This window comes from Eulemur rufifrons, chromosome 7 (genome assembly GCF_041146395.1).
Source record: "Eulemur rufifrons isolate Redbay chromosome 7, OSU_ERuf_1, whole genome shotgun sequence".
NCBI lineage: Eukaryota > Metazoa > Chordata > Mammalia > Primates > Lemuridae > Eulemur > Eulemur rufifrons.
Genome location: NC_090989.1, coordinates 175,300,001 through 175,320,604, shown reverse-complemented (window position 1 = coordinate 175,320,604; position 20,604 = coordinate 175,300,001). Strand labels below are relative to the sequence as shown.

The 20,604-nt window shown below is 37.7% G+C and overlaps 1 protein-coding gene across 2 annotated transcripts in view; it reads left to right on the top strand.

The window, feature by feature from the left end:
• FOXP1 (forkhead box P1) overlaps positions 1 to 20,604 on the top strand; it is a 566,277-nt gene that overhangs the window by 496,380 nt on the left and 49,293 nt on the right. For both annotated transcript variants that reach the window (XM_069476045.1, XM_069476044.1), the window contains one exon: positions 14,254 to 14,358. In XM_069476045.1, the coding sequence (XP_069332146.1) occupies positions 14,254 to 14,358 (105 nt within the window). The remainder of the gene's footprint in view (positions 1 to 14,253; positions 14,359 to 20,604) is intronic.

The following is a 20,604-nucleotide window of genomic DNA, read 5'->3' as shown; positions in this document are numbered from 1 at the left end:
TGGCAAAGCCTCACAGTCACTCTTGAACAGACCGTGAAGAAGAAAGGAGAGAGCCCTCCAGGCTAAAGGCTCAGCAGAAGCCAAGGCCTGCGGCAGAGGCAAAAGTAGCATACGCTTTGCTGCCACGTCCTGGCCCATACCTCGCTCAGCGTGGGGGTGCTGTGTCAGTAAGTGGCGTCCAGTGGAGTGTGGACTCCAGAGGGGGACTGCGGAATGCAGGCTGCCCACTTCAGTTTTCCGTCTCTGAAATAGGTGTGATAGCAGGCCTTGCCCCCTAGATTAAACTGTGAGGCTTAAATGAGTTAGCACATAGTAGGTTCTCAATAAACAGTAGCTATGATTGTTAGTTATCATTCAATATATTTATTCATTCAAACTGCATTTATTGAGCATTTATTATATACTAACTCTACAGGTTCTGGGAATTAAGCGATGAGTACAGTAGAGCTCTTCAGGAGCTCATGGGTCTAATCAGGGAGATAAACATGGAAGTAGATTCTTGCAAGCCAGGGTGATTACAGTGATAGGAACATATATAAAATGTGATACAGTGTATGACTTATTAAAAATAAAAAAGTGAGCACTAGTGGAATATCATAGTGTATCATGTGAGCCTTAAAAAAAAAACACACACACACACACAGTGAGCTCCATGAAGGAAGGTTTTATTTCTCTTGTCGATTACTGTATCCCTGTCATGTACCACAGCCAGCCTGGCATAGTGAAGGTGCTAAACTTCATGGCAGAGACTAGATGAAATGTTCAGAAGTAAGTGAACTAATGAGATGTCAAAGGTCAAGGACCCACTAAGAGTAGTTCTATGTTTGCCACTCTTTGGTCCCACATGCTATAAGAGAACCTTTGTCCATACCTATAGTGCTCCAAACTAGGGAGAAAATTTAGGTTTCTTCTAAGAGTAGGTCTCAATCTTCAGCTTGCATAAGAATCACCTGGAGGGATGGCTAAAATACAGGTTGCTAGGCACCCCGCCACCCTTAGTGTTTCAGATTCAGTAAATCAGGGTGGGGCCAAAGAATTTACATCTTTAACAAGTTCCCAGGGACCATACTTTGAGAACCACTGCCTTAGAACATCCCAACTGCTATCCTTATGGTGCAGCATTCTTCCAGAGTTCAAAGTGACAGAGACATGATCTGGATTACTAATTTATAGGAAAATCTGGGTTTCAGTGCCAATATTCGACATTTCAAAGAGAAAAATTCTAAAGACTGTGGCCCAATATAAACTACTTTATGCAACAAAATTTCTTTTGAAATGTTTCAAGGTTGGCCTTTAAATCATTTGTAAGTCTCTGGTTTTGTCTTTCTAGATCTTTCTTTCTTTCTTTCTTTCTTTCTTTCTTTCTTTTTTGTGTGCTTCAGTTCTCATGTTATTCCTTTCAGCATCTGAGCACCTACTGATACTTTAGTGCCCAGATGAAATATTACAGCGCTTTATGTTCCAGCCATCTGTTCAGTTATTGCTCTCTTCCTCCTTACCTGGAGAATTGTGCAGAGAGAGCTCTTTCAGAAGATGAGAATGTATTCACAGTCACAGTTGATGATGGTGGCCTCCAAACTTATTTGCTTATTCACTCCATCACTATAAAAATTTTGAATATGTGCCCCATCAGGTGTGTTTATTAATCAGTTATATACATATTCTAATATATTACCTATGTTATAAAAATTAGAGGCCTTAGAAGGGTGATCAGTATATATACATATACACATATGTATATACATTAAGAAGTTCTAATATTAATACATATATACAGAAATATTATCACCCAGTCATGGATCATAGATATCCCAATTTGGAGACTCTGATCTAGGAACCAGATATGATGCTTATCACAAAGTAGGTGTTTAATAAAACCTGTGGAACTAGAGATCGAGAAGAGTTAAATCCAGTGAATGTTAATGAAATGTCTTATACTACAGAGAAATAAAAGTGATTACATAAAGTAGGGAGTTTTCTAAGGAAACTTAAAAGCAAGCAAGTGATTAATGGTTTTGAGCCATTTTGTGGTGTTGTTGTTGTTGTTGTTTTTGGAGACAGGGTCTTGCTCTGTTGCCCAGGCTGGAGTGCAGTGGTGTCTTGGCTCACTGCAGCCTCAAACTGGGCTCCAGCGATCCTCCTACCTCAGCCTCCCAAATAGCTGAGATTACAGGTATATGCCACCATGCCCAGCTTTTTTTTTTTTTTTTTTTTTTTTTTTACTTTTTATAGAGACAGGGACTTGCTACATTACCCAGGCTGGTCTCAAACTCCTGGCCTCAAGCCTTCCTCTTGCCTTGGCCTCCCTAAGCACTGGTATTAACAGGTTGTGAGCCACTACGCCCAGTCTCATTTTGTATCTTTAGCTTACTCATCCTTTATCTCCTGCTTTCTTGTCTGGCCCTGGTATGTGATTCTTCTGCTTCTGAAGTATGATGTAACTCTTGGAAGTCTTTTGCTGACTTCCATAGGGTGTTGGGGAGAGAAATGAAATAAAAAGAATTAGTATTGGAACTTTGTGTATGCTCTTTAGTATTTGAGGTATTGTTGCTTCCTCTAACATACGGACAAGGTTCCACATAGACCTTGTGACTCACCAGTGCAAACACTTGCATTGACATCACGAGAATGTCTGCCCAGTGGTGTTAATAACTTTTGGATTAGTGGTCCCTATGTCTGTATTGACACAGTTGCTCACACCACTCTTTGGAAAGCATTCTGTTTTCTTAACGAGATCCCAGTGTTAATGCTGCCAGTGGTAAACTCTTAGTTGCAAACTCAGAATAGCCCTTACTGGTGTCAGGAACAAAAGCCGGACCTCTGTCTCTTCTTGTTCTTTCCCTTTATTTAGTCCTTCACTCATCGCCTTGCAAATACAGGCATTCTGCCTTTGTCATCACCTGTTCTGTGTTTGTGATTGCGTTGTGATCCAAACACACCAAGCAGCCCCGGATACTATAGCTCTAATTCTCTGCTTCATTGTCCTGCTGTGCCACATACCCCTGGCATCTGGGAATCAAGATGGCATGTTTCGCCCAGTGTAGCTACAGAGGGAGAGGAGGCAGATTGGTGATGTGGTCGGTGATGAAAGTAACTGCTCAACTTATTACTCATCGTGGCACCTGGCCGCAGGGTCTTCTCATTGGTGAAGCAGCCAGTTACTGGTCGTATGTATTTATTCTACACATGAGATGCCCCTAGATCCTGAGTGATAAGCCCTATCCCTAATAGCTTCAGACATGCTGCACTGTGCTGTTGGAGCCTCTGTGGACCTTTGTCCCTAAATCCAGATTAACCCTAAGGCTCTTCCTTCCCCAGTAAAAATTCAAGTTAAATTGTGTCCATGTCAATTTAGGAAGTTAATCTAGCTATAGGCTGGATGTCTTTGAGCTTTTGGTCTCTCAGACTTCAGTCATTTCAATATGTGCCCCATTGTCATGAGGTTTGCCCTCTCTGCTTATATGGTTATTTATATTGTTTTCTTAAATCAAGTCATTTTTTAAATTTAAATAAAATGAATCTCGCCCTAAGAAATGATACCTGTGAATTCAGAGGTTGGAGATGCTAGATGTATTTTTGTGTATTGCAAATTAAAATAACCTGCAACTCTTTGCAAATGTGCATTCTTGTTCCACCCGACATTGTGTGGACCACCATTGAATGCGTGCATATCTCATGATGAGATATTTTCATCAGATTTTCTCTTTTTGCAGAAGGGGGGAGATCTTTACTGAATATGGTGCTGTGCCAAGTGGATCAAAACCCTGCTTTCGTGGTATACCCTAATTTTCCTAGAAAAGTTCAAAACTATCACTTACCTTTTCAAAAAGTTGATTCGTGACTCTACTGTTTTGCACATACGTCCTCTACTTCCCGATGCAGGGATATGGACCGGGCTTAGAGGATACTTAAAGCAGGCCTACACTTTGGGGACTGTGAAGTTTTGGAATGCTGTCAAACCCATTGATTTGACAGTTTACCCTGGGATATTTTTGATCAATGTAGTATCTGGCAAACGTTAATCACTGACCACTCAACAGATCTATGCTAATGTAAAATTGGTGTTTGTTAAATAGAAACAGAAAATGACCTTTTCCCTGTGTTAGCTTCCTTTAGCCTTACTTGTTGTGTTGCATTTAAAACAAATACAGCCTTGAATATAATTCTTAAATAACTTTGGGCCAGCAAGCATTTTTATGAGTTTGCAGCTCTTACTTGGTGAGGTTGCCCGATGTCATGATGTCATCCCTTTCCATATTTATCTGTCTCCACCTTGCTTTTCAACTCCTGATCTGTAGAGAGGGCACCTCGTGGGTGTTTCCTAAAGTACCATCATTTTTAGGTCAGGTACAGAAGAAGGAGCTCCCAAGATCCTTAGTACTCAAATTGTAGTCCATTGCCCAACAACACCGGCATCGCCTGGGAGCTTGTTAGGTATGCAGTCGTGGGCCCCACCCCAGAACTACTGAATCAGATTTATATCCATAATACAGTTTGAGAAGCACAACTCTAGGAATTGCAGTGGGAAAGGAAGGTTCTATGTCTTTACCCCCAGACACAATTCTTACAATCTCTTAGGCCCAGTCAACATTCTTTGAGTCATTCTCCTGCCATTCTCAATTTTTGATGTATCTGCATATACCTATTCCTATTAATGTTTTTATATCCTTTTCTTTTTTTGAGAGAAGGTCTCACTTTGTTGCCAGGCAGGAGTGCAGTGGTAGAGCTCAATCATAGTTCACTGTAACCTCGAATTTCTGGGCTCAAACAATCCTCCTTCCTCAGCCTCCTGAGTAGCTGAGGCCTATGCCACCACACCCAGCAATTTATTTATTTATTTATTTATTTTGTAGAGACCAGGGTCTCACTATGATGCCCAAGCTGGTTTTGAACTCCTGGCCTCAAGCGATCCTCCATCCTGGGCCTCCCAAAGTGCTGGGATTACAGATGTGAGCCACTGTGTCTTTTCTTAAAACTAACTCAAATAAGTTTCATAAAAAAGTTACTACTGAGAAATCATGATTTTGATGTACTAGCCAAACATTTTCTAGTACACACGAGCATGAATCCATGACTATGAAAGGGAGGGTATTTGTTTACCACTCAAACTCACCCAACACAGCACTAAGGGTCCGTGCCATGAGGACCACTACAGAAAGGTGACCTTGTATTTCTTCCAGGACAATTTGCAGTTTAAGAAAGAAGAAGGAAAAAATAAATAAATAAATAAATAAAACCCTGGACATAAATGGCTACTCGCTCGTATTTCAGATGTAAAGTTAGTTAAGGTAGTCCTCACATCTCGGGGCACAATATTGAGAGCAGATAATAACAATAATCTCCATCATTGTTTAAAAGCACAAATCTGGCACTTAATAGACTAATTCGCAGTCACTCCAATTGCAAGTTTTACTCATGAATATCATATCACAAGGGAATGTGAAATCCTCTAATTAAACATGATTTGAAAAGCAGCAGAAAATTGAGATGATGAGCGTTCTGGGGGAGGAGAGTCAAGGATTCCCTGCATGAGAGAGAGAGGGAGAGAAGCGTGTGTGTTTGTTACCGTTGGTGGAGAACTCCATCTTTATTCACTCTAGGGTAGGCCCTTTAATAGGCTTTAATAAAACACCCTTCTCGTTGTGGGGGGATTATAGGATCCATTGTCAACTCACTTTTGGAAAACTGATTAATAAACACGTAGGGTGGTGTTTTTCTGCAACAAGCTTGAAGCGAAAATTAAGGCAATATGCTAGAAATGCGATGTCTAAGTTGTCTCCCAACTCCTCGGTGTGAAATGAGAAGCCCATCTGCTTCTGGAAGTGTTTTCAGTGACAGTTAAAGGAGAAAGGTCATTTTTACAAAGCTGCCAGGAAAACGCACGCAGTGATTTGCGTCGTCGTCTCTCTGTTCCCACATCTCATCTGCTCTTCCTTAGGCAGGTATGAGACCTTTTCCCCCTGATGTTACGGTGCAGAACATGAAGAAACTTGACCTGTCATTTTATTTTCTGCGAGAGCCTGTGGTTGGACTTCCAGCTGATTTTGAGGAGATATACAATGGTATTGAAAATCTCCAGAATAAACTCTAAAATGGAAAATTGTGCAAAGTGTTTAAAGGTTCATCTTTTTTGCCACCGTGAATCTACATTGTTCTTCTTATAAAAGGTCACTGTGATCAAGTTTCAAGGCCAGCTCTTCTAGTTCGTCATCATTTTGTGTGACTGAGCCCGTTTCATTCCAGTTGACTTGTTATATATTTCACAGATACTTGCTGTCAGTCAGTTTTTGAAAATTTAGTAATTTTGAATCTGAAATCTGATTATATCTTCAGAAATGACCTCATCAGCATTAGAATATTCTCAAATCAAATTCATATCTCCATCTTCAAACCTGTGAACTTCCTGATATGGTTCTTACAGGCTCATTGAAAGTAGGACATGATGGCAAAGGAGCAGGCAGGGAAATGTGGTAAGAACTAAAAAGTGAAGAGAGAGGAAAGAGAAAGTAGGATCGTGTTTCTGTAAGTTGTCCTTAAAGAATTAAGCGAATAAATGAGAAAACTTTAAAATAGTAGTGGTCATTGTTACAATTACAATATCGTGTAAGACACGCTTAATTAATAGCCCTAAAACTCTGTATCAAGAGAATAGCTTTCTGGAAACCCGAGACATCTGATTTGGTGTAATGTTTTGGCTAGCAGTGGGCAGTCTCTTCCCATGCCTGCAAAATCATAAGCTCTGATGGATCAGAGGAGGATGGGTTCTGTGGCTTACAGTGTTAGTAGGTGGACATGAAGAAGCACATGCACTTGGACACAAGACCAAAGAATTGGAAAGATAGTAAACCAGACAAGGAGACATCTGGGGAATAGGGAGCCAAAGAGGTAATTTGTCCACAAAGCGGTCTTCGTCATTGGCATCCTGAGTGTCTGTCTTGGGGTCAAGGGGTCCATAAATGTTGGCTGGATGGATGAAAGCCCTTAAATGGTGGGAATGAAGAAGGTGGCCAGTAGGAAAGGGAAGTTGGCAGAAAAGCTTTTATGCCAAAGGACGTGGGAAAGGGAATTAGTCATGCTTCTCAGTTGCAGCGGGTGGGGCATGAATTAGAAGAGAATGGCAACCAGCCTCCTGCTCCACAGCAGCGACGAGGGCACCATTATTCCTTCCTAGAAGGCATAGACCGCATTCACGCCTTTAACCAATATTCATTAAGCACCTTCTCCGCTTTCGTCTTGTCAGGAACAAGATGTGCCATTAGTACCTACTCCCTGTTCCATCTGCATACCCTTGGTGCAAGTTTGGTGGAGGTTTTACTACTGGGAGGAGCTCTTGTGTGAGTCCCTTCAGTTTTCACATGAGAGAAATGGGGAGCAGGGCAGTGAAACGACTTGCTGTACTCCTGGTTATGAGCATAGCTATAATCAGTGACAAATGAGGCCTTCATGCACTGAGCTCCCAACCCTTCCTATATAGAAATAGTACCGGCACTCAATAAAAGGAGTAGTTATGCTCCATTTACGTGCTAAGCAGAGAGATCCACACAGCACATTCTAGAGAGATTTTTCAACATACAAAGGATCAACAGGATCTGGGAAACAAAGTTGCCCGTGGGCACTTATTCCTCAAAAAGTTCAACTGCTAGGGTTTCATTTTTATTAAAAATTTATCTCTGCTGTTCCCACCTGTCAAACCTCAAAAGTTATAGTCAAATGTAATTTCAAAAGTTATTTTATAATTTAACTATAAATTCTATTAAGAATGCAAGCAGTATGTTAGGAAAAAAGAAATCTAGGAAAAGTAAAATAAAAAAATTCTCCTCATATATATGTTCAGTTGATTTTTGACAGAGGTGCCAGACAATTCATTGTGTATAGAATACTCTGTCAAAAAAATAAAGTAGAACCCCTAACTCATCACATACAAAAATAAAAATGGACCATAGACCTAGATGTGAGAACTAACACTGCAAAACTGTTAGAAGAAAATATAGGAATAAATTGTTATTACCTTGGATTAGACAATAGTTTCTCAGATGTGACACCAAAAGTACAAGGAACCAAAGAAAAAATTGATAAATTTGGCTTCTTCAAAATAAAAAACTTCTGTGCTTCAAAGCACATCATCAGCTAAGTAAAAAGACAACCCACAAAATGGGTGTAAATATTTGCAAACAGACAATCTAATTTAAAAAGGGCAAAGGATTTGAATAGACATTTATCTAAGGAAGATATACAAATGGCAATAAGTATGTGAAAATATGTCAACATCGTTAATCATTAGAAAAATGCAAATGAAAAGCACAATAAGATCCTGCTTCCCAGTCATATTGGATGGCTAAAATAAAGACATATAACAACAAGTGTTGATGAGGATGTGGAAAAATTAGAACCCTCAAGCAGTGCTGGTGAGAATATTAAACGGTGCAGCCACTTTCAAAAGTTGTCTGGAAGTTTCTCAAAATGTTAACCATAGAGTTACCGTACAACCCAACAATTCTCTTCCTGGATATATACTCCCCCCCAAATTGAAAACATACTCAAACAAGTACAGGAGCCTACGTGTTCATAGCAGCGCTATTTACGATAGCCAAAAATGTGGAAATAGCCCAATGTTCATCAGTGGATGAATTGATAAACAAAAATGTGCTATTTATGTACAATAGAATGCCATTCAGCCACAAAAAGGAATGAAATACTAATAAATGATACAATGTACATGAATGAACCTCCAAAACATTATGCCAAGTAAAAGAAGCCGGACACAAAAGAACACGTACTGTGTAATTACATTTATGTGATATGTACAGAATAGGCAAATCTCTGGAGACAAATTAGTGATTGGCAGGGGAATAACTGCTAACGGGTATAGGATTTCCTGTGGGGGGGTGATAAAAGTGTTTTTAAATTACTGTCCATTCATAAATCAACCCAACATTTATTGAGCCCATGCTCTGTGGGAGGTATTGAGTATGCAAAGATGAATAAGTGATCTCTGCTCCTCGGAATTCAACCTGGGAGTTTATAGTGGGGAAAAAAAAAACTTTATTAAAATAATTGACCCTAAATTGTTAGAAGTTTAATTTTGGAGCAGACATGTTTAAATTACATTGTGGTGATTATGACACAATTCTGAATATATACAAAACTATTGAATCATACACTTTAAATGAGTGAATTGTATGGTACAACATAAAATTACCGTACAACCAACTCAACGAAACTTGACAAATGTATTCCACAGTTTTGTGTGATTGGAGAACCAACATAGTCTTCTATAATTTAATTTATTAAATAACATGCCCCTGAAATAAAATACAGTTTGTAATTTTGACATTTTTGGGGGGAGGGAGGAGAAGGGATAAACCCTAAGGAGGAGCACAGATGTATGTAGTCTTTCGCTACAGATCAGTCAGAAATTTAGAGAGCGAGACAACAGAGGCAAATTTGGAAAGGGGAAAAAAACAGGGAGCCACGTAGAAGACAGACATGAGAACTTGGGTCAGTGCACAGGAAAAGCTGAGAATGTGCCTTCAGGTGAAAGGAAAATTCGCATTTAAGTGGGCAGGAACTGTCTGGGGATATAGTGAGGTCTCTATTCTCTTCATCTCCTTCAAAAATTCCTCTCCTCTTAGTTACCACAGGGAAATTAGCTTATGGGACTAATGTAGTATAAGGATCACTAAATACTGCAGGCTGCAAACTTGAGAAATTGTGCTTATTTAGCAGACGAATTTAATAATTTTTGTTTCAAGTTTTGGTTAAGTAGTGAACTTGGGAATGTAACAGTGAAGTCACCATGAGGAACTATAACCATTATATAAAATTTTCTCAAAGGCCAAGGTCATTGTTGAAGTGAAGACTCTGGCTGGTATACTTTGATGCAGAAAGAATAAATAGAACAAAAATATCCTATATAAATGTCATTGAGAATGATACCATTATATATACTGAATATATACTGTGTTTGGTATCATGTAATTTCATGAATTATTGCATATTTATATGTAATTATCCTTTTCATGGCAAGTTCTTTCTAATCTGAAATGCTTTCACTATTTTTGTGTTAAAATTATATTTAATTTTTACATACCAAGGATTATCAAGAGAAATTTAAATCAACTGGCTTTTCTCAAATGCATACTAGCTGTGTTGGGAATAAAATTCAATAATAAAAATTGTCACAGTGATATTTTCTTATGGCTTTGCATCATTTTGGTCTTTACCTACAAGAATTTTAAAAAGGCAAACACTGGTTGAGTATATATCCATACCAAAATTAAATAGAATGGTATCTTTACTGTCTGTTCATTCATAGATTAACCTAACATTTATTGAGCCCATGCTCTGTGTGAGGTACTGCGTATGCAGAGCTGAGAAAGTGATCTATGTCCCCAGGAATATTCAACCTTGAAGTTTATAGTTTAAAAAAAAAAACTTTATTAAACAATTGATCCTAAATTTTTAGAAGTTTAATTTTGGGGCAAATATATTTAAATCCCTTAAAAACTAATTTTATCTTTGTTCATCACTGACCTGGGCAGCTTTTCAGAAGTCTTACTTTACACATTGGTGAGTTACCCTGGCACAATTTACTGAAATGATTAGGTTCACAGCTTTATCTTACCATCAGATGCTCGGATCATCATTTTCCCACCATCTTTCATCCTGTCAGTGTAGCTCTAAATTAATTCAAGTTAAAAAAAAATTACTTATTTTTTTATTTCCCTTTTCGTCCCTTTCGGCATGACCCAAAAGGCAGTAAGAATATAAATGCTTGTTCCACTTTTTTGATGAAACAGAAAAGCTCCCATTCAGAGGTGCAGCTGGTGTTGTCTGATGGTGCTTCATACAGAATGACTGAAAGGCCAAAAGCGAGACTGAGCCGCACGTGCAGTGGGAGTGTGGTATTCACTGTGCCACTGTCAGGGCAAACAGCAGTCTGAAAATCGAGTCATGCATAGCATTTTTTTTTTCTACTACACACACACACACACACACACACACACACGTATGGGAGGGGCAAAAAAAATTTACAATTGCACAGCAAACAGTTCCTATAATGCACAAAATAAAAACTTCTAAAGCTACAAAATGTGATACAGTAAAAACTCAATTTCCCTGCCACCCCTGACTCCCAGTCCCCTCCCCAGAGGCAACAATTGTTACAGTTTGTTTTGTATCTTTCCAGAGAGATTCTGTTAGTGCACCACTGCCAGCCTACTCTTTTTCCTCCCAAAGCCAAGTGCTTTGAAATAGACAATTGTATATTTTAAAGTATCCAGCAATATATTAAGTATGAAAAGCAAGTGACAATAGTATGTGTAGTATGTTTCCATTTTTGAAAATAATAATACACGAGAAGAGAAATGCAGAGCAATAATGTACCGGAATGTTAACAGTGATGCGTAGGGTGGGGTGGATGGAGCTGGGTGGCGGATGCACTTTCCTCAGTAGCCAACTCAGTATTGTATGAACTTTTAAAAATAAGAGCATATAATCTTTTCATAATAAGGAATTTTTTTTTAACTAAGAGGCAAATTTTCAAGATGTATTCTGTGTGTGTAAGTCTGTACTTGTGTGAGGAGTTTGTGTTCCTTTAGACTTCAGCTATAACTGGTTGTCCTTCTAAGGCATACTGAGTTGTCCTCTGTCCTTACTTTGAAGTAATGATAAGTTGAGCTAAAAATAAATTCTTAGGGGAGAGTAGTTTTTATTCAGCCTTTGGATCCTTCACAACTAAGGTAACCAAAAAACTTATTTGTGGAGAGGGGATGGCAAACATCATGTTAAATCATGTATGTTTTATTTCTAGTCATAAATCCCTCTAGTGAATGCATATTATTATTTTCTTTCATATGATTGCTTTTAGAACACCCTCGGCTTAACCCAAGAAGCACAGTAGAATAACTATTTGCTGTTGTTAACTAGTGGTATTAATTTAGTATCCTAACTAGTTCAGGCTCCTGATTTCTAAATTGAAGAATCACACAAAATATGTATAATGGCTAAGAATGTACTTGGCGTATAGCATTTTTCAAGAGCAACTTGATAGAATATTCATAGTGAATTTTAAATCTAGTACTCATTAATTAATTGAATGATTCCATTTCTCTGAATGTGTATTCTGGTAGAAATCATACTGGGATGTTTAGCCTGGTAAGTTTTATTTCAAATATTATTTGCCAATATAGGAAACATAAAGGGAATTTCAATGTCCAAAATAGAGGAAGGGTTACATAAATTTTGGCACATAACCAGAGTTAATATGGTATATGATGGACTGTTGCCCATCAGTAAATAAGGTTCTTGAAGAGTTGATAACATGAGAAATTATTTATAATATTATGTTAAATGTAAAAAAGAATGATATAAATATTCATGCCTTAATTTTTCAAAAGAGTGTGTGTATATGTATGTGCATCTGAGGGTGATTTTTTCTTTTCAGTATTTTCCAAGTTTTTTAAAACAAATATCTGTTAACGCTTTTGAAGTTATGAGAATATTTTAAATAATCTTAATAAAATTGCAGAAGACAGTAATTATTAAGGTTGGGGTGTTTTTTCTCGTTTCAAGCTATTGATAAAAAGTTTTCTTTTTAAATGATTTTCTTCCCTCATAGAATATCTGAGACTGCTGGTACTGATGAAGGATTCTTTCATATCTAATATTGTTAGTAATTTAAATTTTTGCATCATATCTATGTTATTTGTTAACAAATCTGAAGATGAACATGAATAGGTAGTAGTACTTTCCTTGGGTCCAGTGAAATTTTACCCTTAACTTCTTAGAGAATATGCCTTTATTGTTCGGTTTTATAAATTTCACTATGGTTACTTTAGTTCCCTTGTTTTATTCTTTTCTCGCATGAGGAGCACCTTTCAGTATTTTTACAAATTATTTTTCTGGTTTTTGTTTGTTTGTTTGTTTTGGTTCACAGAACTATTTTCTATCTTAGAGTGAAATAGCTTGTCATTATTTTCAAATTGTATTAGATTTCCAGCAGAATCATTCCAAAGCCATAGAGAGACCTAATGATCTTTGATAAGGTATAGTTTTAGGTGTATGTGTGTTTACTTTTAATGCTCTTTAGTTTAAGTGTTCATAATATGCTCTCTGTGAATTGTGTTACAAGTCAGGGACAAGTGGCATTTGTGCTCATATGCTCTAAGAATGTGAATCGATAAAATACATGAATACACGTCCTGATGGTACAATAAAATACAGGCCTCGTGTGTGTGTGTGTGTGTGTGTGTGTGTGTGTGATCATAATTCACTGTGCTTGAAGTTCAAAGTCAGGCAGAGGCAGTCAGTCGAGTAAGTTGCAAAACAGCCCTTCCCGTGAAGGGAATGTGCTTGAGTACGAAACAGAACTCTCAATGTTAGTTTTACATTTCTATTTGATGGAGTTTAAGGTTATGGAAACAACTGTAAAAATAATTTGTCTAAAAGAAGTCTGGATGAAGAAATAGAATAGAGAAAATATTTGAGAATATGGTTCATGAGCTAGTGCAACAGATACTCTTCCCCAAGCACCACATGGTGTGGATCAAAGCATCCCATGACTTGGATCCGTGTGGCCAAATCATTACGTATTGATTGGAGCCCCACTGGAGGATTAACCCCTTCGTGTTCCTACCTAGTTTTCTCTTACTCTTAGTTTCAGTAATTTTAGAAATAGAATCTTCCACTATTAGCTTTTTTTAAAAAAAGAGCTCACCATCTCTACTTGGATATATATTTCTTTCTAAATTATTTTATTATTCTAAATTATTTAATTGCACTATTTGCTGGATAAAATTTACTTATAAAAAATTATACAGTTATATGAAAGTTTCTGGGGGAAGGGAAGAGGAAAAATGTATAATGTTCTGGGTGGAAAACATAGCCAGAGAATCTCAAAATCAAGTACAGATTTTATAATTTCCATTATGTAGATTAAATAAATTCTAGCTTTTTAAAGACTTCTTCACAGTCGGAGTCGAGCTTTGCCTCTAACAAAAGCCTGTCAAACACTTTTCATACATAGATGTACATTTCTAACATTTGACTAGACACATTTAGGTACAATGTAAAACTCTTGCTTTTTTAACAAACAATGCAGAAATAATTAGTGGATTCCATGGGAAAAGAAAATCACAGATTTGTCATGTCCGCATTAGGCCATGTGGGCTCCTCTTGCCTTTTATATCCTCGCCTGGTGGAATGGTGCTTGGCAGCAAACTCATTCTCTTATCTTCTGTGTTTTCCTTTCAGTTTGTCCCATGAGGAGCACCCCCATAGCCACCCTCTCTACGGACATGGCGTATGCAAGTGGCCGGGCTGTGAAGCAGTGTGCGAAGATTTCCAGTCATTTCTAAAGTAAGAATGATTTTATTTTGTTTTCTTCTTTTGCATAGGCATCACCTCCCACTGTTCATGCTTTTGCTCATAAAATGCCTTTTTGATGGAGAGTTTCACATCACCCTTTTGAGAGTAGACTAAATCACAAGGTCTCACACATAGGAATAGTTACAGAATCTATCGGGTTGTACGGTAGAGGGGAAAAAGACTCAACACCCGAAGGCAGTAGTACTCTTAGTAAGAGTCTACATTTACTCATTTTTCAGAATGACAGTGATTTTTTTTTTTAAGAAATTATCCCAATATTAAACTTGTAATAATTTAGTTTTCACTTTTATTCATGTCCCTACATATTAAATCAGTGACATATGCACTAATGCTAATTTTATAAAACCGGTGTCAATGACTGGCCAGTTGTAGCTTGGCGATTGGGCCCCTTTATTCTTATACAAATGACTTTATAAACCTAAAAAAACAGATGCTGAGGAAATACTTCAAACTGATTTTTATCTTTCTATATTGGTTGACTTTTGTTCAGATTCTTGTCCTTATAGGGAGAATGGAGTAAGTTTAATGTCTACGATTAAAGTATGACTGAAACTTGGGTTATCCTATTTGACTCTAACATTGATGAAGTCTCTCTGTCAGAAAAGGATATGTTAATCTTCTCATAACTGAGGTGAAATGCTTCTATACTACATCTTAATATTTCCCTTACCTATGTTACTTTGTCAGTTAAAAAAATTTTAAACTGTCCTGTGTTTTTGACATCACATAAATATATTCATAATATCATTGACTCCTTGACTTATGAACTGAATATTCTATTACATTATATTATATTATATACATATATCATGTAATAAACATATGCACATATATAACTTCTGTACATCTGGTGCATAAGGGTTTACAAATTGGGTGTCAGTGACGCTTCCCGTCTAGGTTTTTTTTTTCTCTCATTGGAGCCCCAGGGAAAGAGAGGTGGGCTGACTTATGGACAGATCTCCAGTTTTGTGTGGTCTTTATGTTGTTAGAACAATCTCTACATCTATGTTTGTGGACCTAGATATAAATATTGTAATAAAGCTACCCTTAGAGATATAGCTGGTGTTAACCTGCAAGTGGTTTTGTTGAATATAGTGTTTTGATTAATGAATGGAAGCCTATGGATCTATTTCATAGCTTCTCAATTTAAATATTGTACTTCAAGAGCATTATGTGGTCATTGAGAACTCAAATACTCAAAAAAACTTTTGAAGGAGATGTCCAAAATTGCTTTTAAATATCAACAATCAAGAGCAGCAATGGTTTATTTTAAATTAAGCAATAATTCTTTGTAATTATTATGAATCAGATTAGTGGTGTAGGACTTTGTTCTCTTTCTAAGTCCCTCACTATAGAATCTTTGTTTTGTTTTTTCCTGATCATTTGCCTAATCCTATTTATATAATGAGTGAAAAATAACTTGGCAGAAACCACTTTTAAATTCTGATTTCTCCTTCTTCACCAGTGCTAGGTTTGATAAATATTTTGCTGCTGATTTCCCTCATGGATAGAATGGCTGATAAATATCTGTAAACATGATTTTATATAAAATAAGTCTCTAAATCATTGTCACTTTCAGTGACATATATCAATTTTAGAGTCAAAAAGAGAAATACCAGTTTCCCAATTTGACCCATTTTAAAAATTTTGTTAATGGCTAGTGTTTCTGCCCTACTAAGCCTCAAATCATAGCTTCATTTGTTATATGAGCTGACAGTTAGTTGATGTATATATCTCTCTGAAAACAGAGAACACAATTTCAAACCATACCTTATGTTAAAGAAAAGAATCTAAGGATCATTAGAATGTGGGCCTAAACTTGATTCCTGTTAAAAAAAAAAAACAAAAAAAAACCTGTTTCTCTTCTAAGGATATTAGGAGTCTGGCTCTTGTATAGGAAGCCACCTATCAATTATTTATTGTGGTTTTGCACATGACACGACATGTTCTTAGTTCCTGTTTGCTCAGTGGAATTGGAATGCCACTATCAACCTGCAACTGTTCCTTGGTTATTTCCTGGTACTTATTTATCGACTTCTATTTCTCAGAAGACTTTTGTTTGTGAGCTAAAGAAACCCAACTTAAATTTGATAATTTTCCCCTGTAGCTAAGAAATCCAGTGGTACAGCCAGCTTCAAGCATGGCTGGATCCAGCTGCTTAAACAAGGTTGTGGGAGTATTGCTTATCTATTAGCTCTCTTTTCCTGTGTTGTGTTGGTTCTTGGACTTTTTTCAAGTGGAACTGAAGAGCACGGGTTTCTGTGACACGGGTTTCCTCTCTTCCTTATAGTTCCAAGAAAGCCCTGGGCAGACGGTCATTGGCCCAGATTGAGTCATGTGTTCTAGCTTTGAGCCAATCACAGTGACATACCCAGGCTTGCATCATGTGCCCACCTCCAGAGCAGAGGGAGATGTTCACCACGTGTGAACCACGTGGGGGCTAGGGATGAGAGGCTTGGTTTCAGAAAGCACAAATGAGTATTGTAAAGGAGCAAAGGAAGAACAAATGCTGAAGGTGGAAAGAACACTCTAGAATTCAAAGTTCCCTTGGCACTTTCCTGAGTTACATGTTGATTGATTGCATATGACAAATTCAGGATTTCAATTTTCCTCTACGGCATGGTTTTAATACTTGGAAATTCAGAGTTGTCTTCAGGTATCGGGGTCTCGTCTAATGCAGTGGAAAATAAGTTAGTCGTCTTGTAGATTCTCATCTCCCACATCTCCTTTCAGTGTAAAGGGAAGTCAGATTGGCTTTGATGAACCTTTGTTTTCCATTGAACTGTACTGAAAGAAGCTACCAAATTTCTTGTGGTTCTAATAAAAACCACCTGACTTCTGTGAATGATGTCATCTCGAAGGGTCATTGTCATCAGAGAGTGATGTTTCAGGTGTTTCTCCTCAAATTGCTAGATTTGTGGATTCTGAAAGCATCTCTTTCCTGGATCAGCTCTTGTTATCTCTCTCATTTAGAAGGCATTTCTTATAGTTTAACACATTGACTGCCACACTAGAAAAAACTTTTCCTTGGGGCCATGGTGTTTGATTAAAACAAAAGGATCCTTTCTAATTTGTTATTTTTAATTTTCTGTGCATGAGCTGTGTGCAATGCAAGCCACGTTTTTAGAATTAAATTGTCAATATTAATTGTAACAATAAGAACATCAACAAGTAAGAGTTTCACAAATCAACTGTAGGATTTTGCTTCATGTGGCCCCATGCTCAAAACTAGCCTGAGTTAAATACAACTCACATGGCAGTCAATGTGTTAAGCAAATTGATAACAGTGGTGCTTGGATTCTCCTAGATATTCTTTACTCAACAAAAATTCTTTACTCAGCATTGCTTTGACTTTGATTTAGCTGTTAATAGATTTTTTCCACCTATTTTCTAATCTCCTGATTTATACTTTCTTAGTAATAGTTTATAATAAATAGCCCTAAACTGTACAACAGGCACAGTCTCAAAGTGCTTCATATATGAACTCATTTAATCCGTACAACAACCTTATCGTGATAATATTGTAGTATTATTCCCAACATACAGTTAAGAAATGAAGGCACAGAAAGGTTAAGTGATTTACCCAAGGTCACACAGCCAATAAGAGCTGAAACCAAGATTCAAATCCAGGCAGCCTGACTTCCGAGTACTTGTTCTTAACTGTTTCACTATACTGCCTGGTTAGAGGCAGCACTTTTTATTAATGATTTGCTTTCTGCTTGACAATGGATGTCAAGAGAGTTTTGGAGAAAGGCACATTGGGTAGTAAAGCCACTTGCTATTAGTGTGTTTTCTGAGCCAGTTCCTACCCAGCATCTCTGAGCTTTAATATTGGTGCGTGTGATTTGGGATGTTAATGACCACCTTTTTAGGGTTGTTAGAAGGTACATCATGTAAACTGCCTAGCTCATACTGGGGACTCCTTAAAAGTACTAGCACTTCTTATCTACTTACATATATTTTGAAAGGATGGGTAATTTTAAATATCCAAAAATTTCTGACCTTGTACCCAGGGAAAGGGGTCGTGACTATGCAAAGCATTGATATGTCAGAAGAAACTGTTCTTTAATTTGTTAATCATATATTTCTGGTAAAAAAGTCCCACACACAGGGCAGGGGATGGCAAATTTTTTCCATTAAGGGGCAGACAGTAGGTATTTTCGGGTTTGCAGGCCATACAGTGTCTGTCACTAGGACTCACCTCTGCCTTTGTGGCACAAAAGCAGCCGTAGGCCATGAGTAAGGAATGAGTTTGGCTGTGTCCCCTGGACCACAGTTTGCTGACCTCTGACCTAGGATGACATTCTGGGTGTCACCACCATAGTTTTTAACACAAATGTTTCTGTGGTCCCTGGACATTGCTGTCCTGGGTTACGTTCGTTTGGATTCACAGAGCCCTCAGCTTTGTTCTTGTTTGGCGGGAATATCCACGCGTGTTGTGCCCCAGGATTTCATTCACCAACCACAGTTTTTATACTGACGTGGGCTTGGGTTCCTCCACCTGGTTTTCATGGTTCAGACTGGGGAAGGGGAAGTGACTTTGCCAGGTAACTGCTTTCTGTTCTTCTGCTGCTCCAGATTAATAAGATGTAACTGTTACAGAGGCCAAGATCAGCAAATTTTTTCGGGATAAAAATCCCATCTGTCTATAAAGTGCCACTGAGAAGAGGCACTTAACAGAAAGCAGGGTTAGGAAAGGAGGAGGGGGGGACTCACAGTCTAAAAATGAAGCGTGTCTTTTCCCCCTCCCGAGGAAGAAATATCGTAACTGTTGGTAAATCAAAACCAGAGATTTGACACTTTGCTGTGATCATGCTGCAGTGTTTGTTCCCAAGGTGAGGTATACCACAGGGCCCTTGATTTCAAAGATAAATACTGTACAAATAACCATCCTGTTGTCTCTCCCTCACCGCCAACAGAGGGACGCTTCATCAGAATCAGCAGATACCCGGTCTATTGTACACATTTATTTCCCTGTTTCTTCTCAAAACAAGTTGCAGTTTTAGTGGTGTTTTTTTTTTTTTTAAATCTATCAACCATGCGTTATCATGTGACTGTTGTATTTGTTAGAGCTAACTGATACCAGCAGGTGCTCATGCTAACTCTGATGAAATCGCCCAGCCCCGCATTGCTTGCAATCCTCCGATAACAGAAAAACAAAAACAAGCCCAGTATCATCCAGATAGGTGAAGCTTGTCGGTGTTCTTCCATTCTCTTCGCGCTCATTTTTTTTCTTGTCAGACCAGACTGAAGACACAATCTTTACCAGTAAAATGTGGATTTATAATTCTTCCCTTTTCCTTTTTTTTTTTTTTTTTTTTAAAGAGCCCATATAATGCTTTGGCAGGGTGGGGAGTAGATTTGAAGGTTAAATCCTGACCACATTTTCCTGTTTCTAACTTAAAATGTAAAATCGGCCATAGTTTCACAAATACCAGGTACTCTCATGTGCTTGGGGAAAATATTTCCATTTGCCCTAGTTTTTCGTTAAGGTGGTCACTTGTACAAAATCAAATAAATGTTATCATTTGTATCCTTGCTTATTTAGTATTCTATTTGAAAAGAATTTTTTTTTCTCTTGGTTATTTCTCGTGGAGAAAAACTCCATGCAAAACAAAATAAAACAAAAATTCCTCTGCGTGTTAGACAGATGTATATAATTTATTAAAGCCAAAATAAATTTTATATGTGCTCTAACAGAAGACATGGAGAGAAACGAGGAAGAAAATGCCCAGAGGTAGAATGGTTGACCCTTTCATAAAGGTCGAGGGCTCTAGACAGTAGAGGACATTTCATTGGTAATTTGCTTTTTAAAATTTTTTTCTGTGAATTTTACTTTTCAAAACTGTGCAGAGTTTTATGTGAAAGAAACTACTAAGTGTGCTCTGTAATGTTTTCACAAGTGTTTTTATCATGGTAACATCTTGTTTACTTTAGTTCCCTGCCTAAAACTACTTGGAACATGTTAAGAAAACATTTCAAGAAAGCCTCGACAAAGAGGCTTTTGTTTAACAGCCACCGTGAGGCAGCATGGATCACAAAGGTGTTAACTTTCAGCCCCTTAAGCACTTCCACATGAAATTCCAGCAACTATGTTTGTGGTTTTGGAAAAACAAAGTGTATGTTAAAGAAACCAGGTATATGCTAATACATGTCGAAGGAGGCCGGATATCATAAATTGTTTCAAACCCATTTGTGGCTCTCAGCTTGCACGCC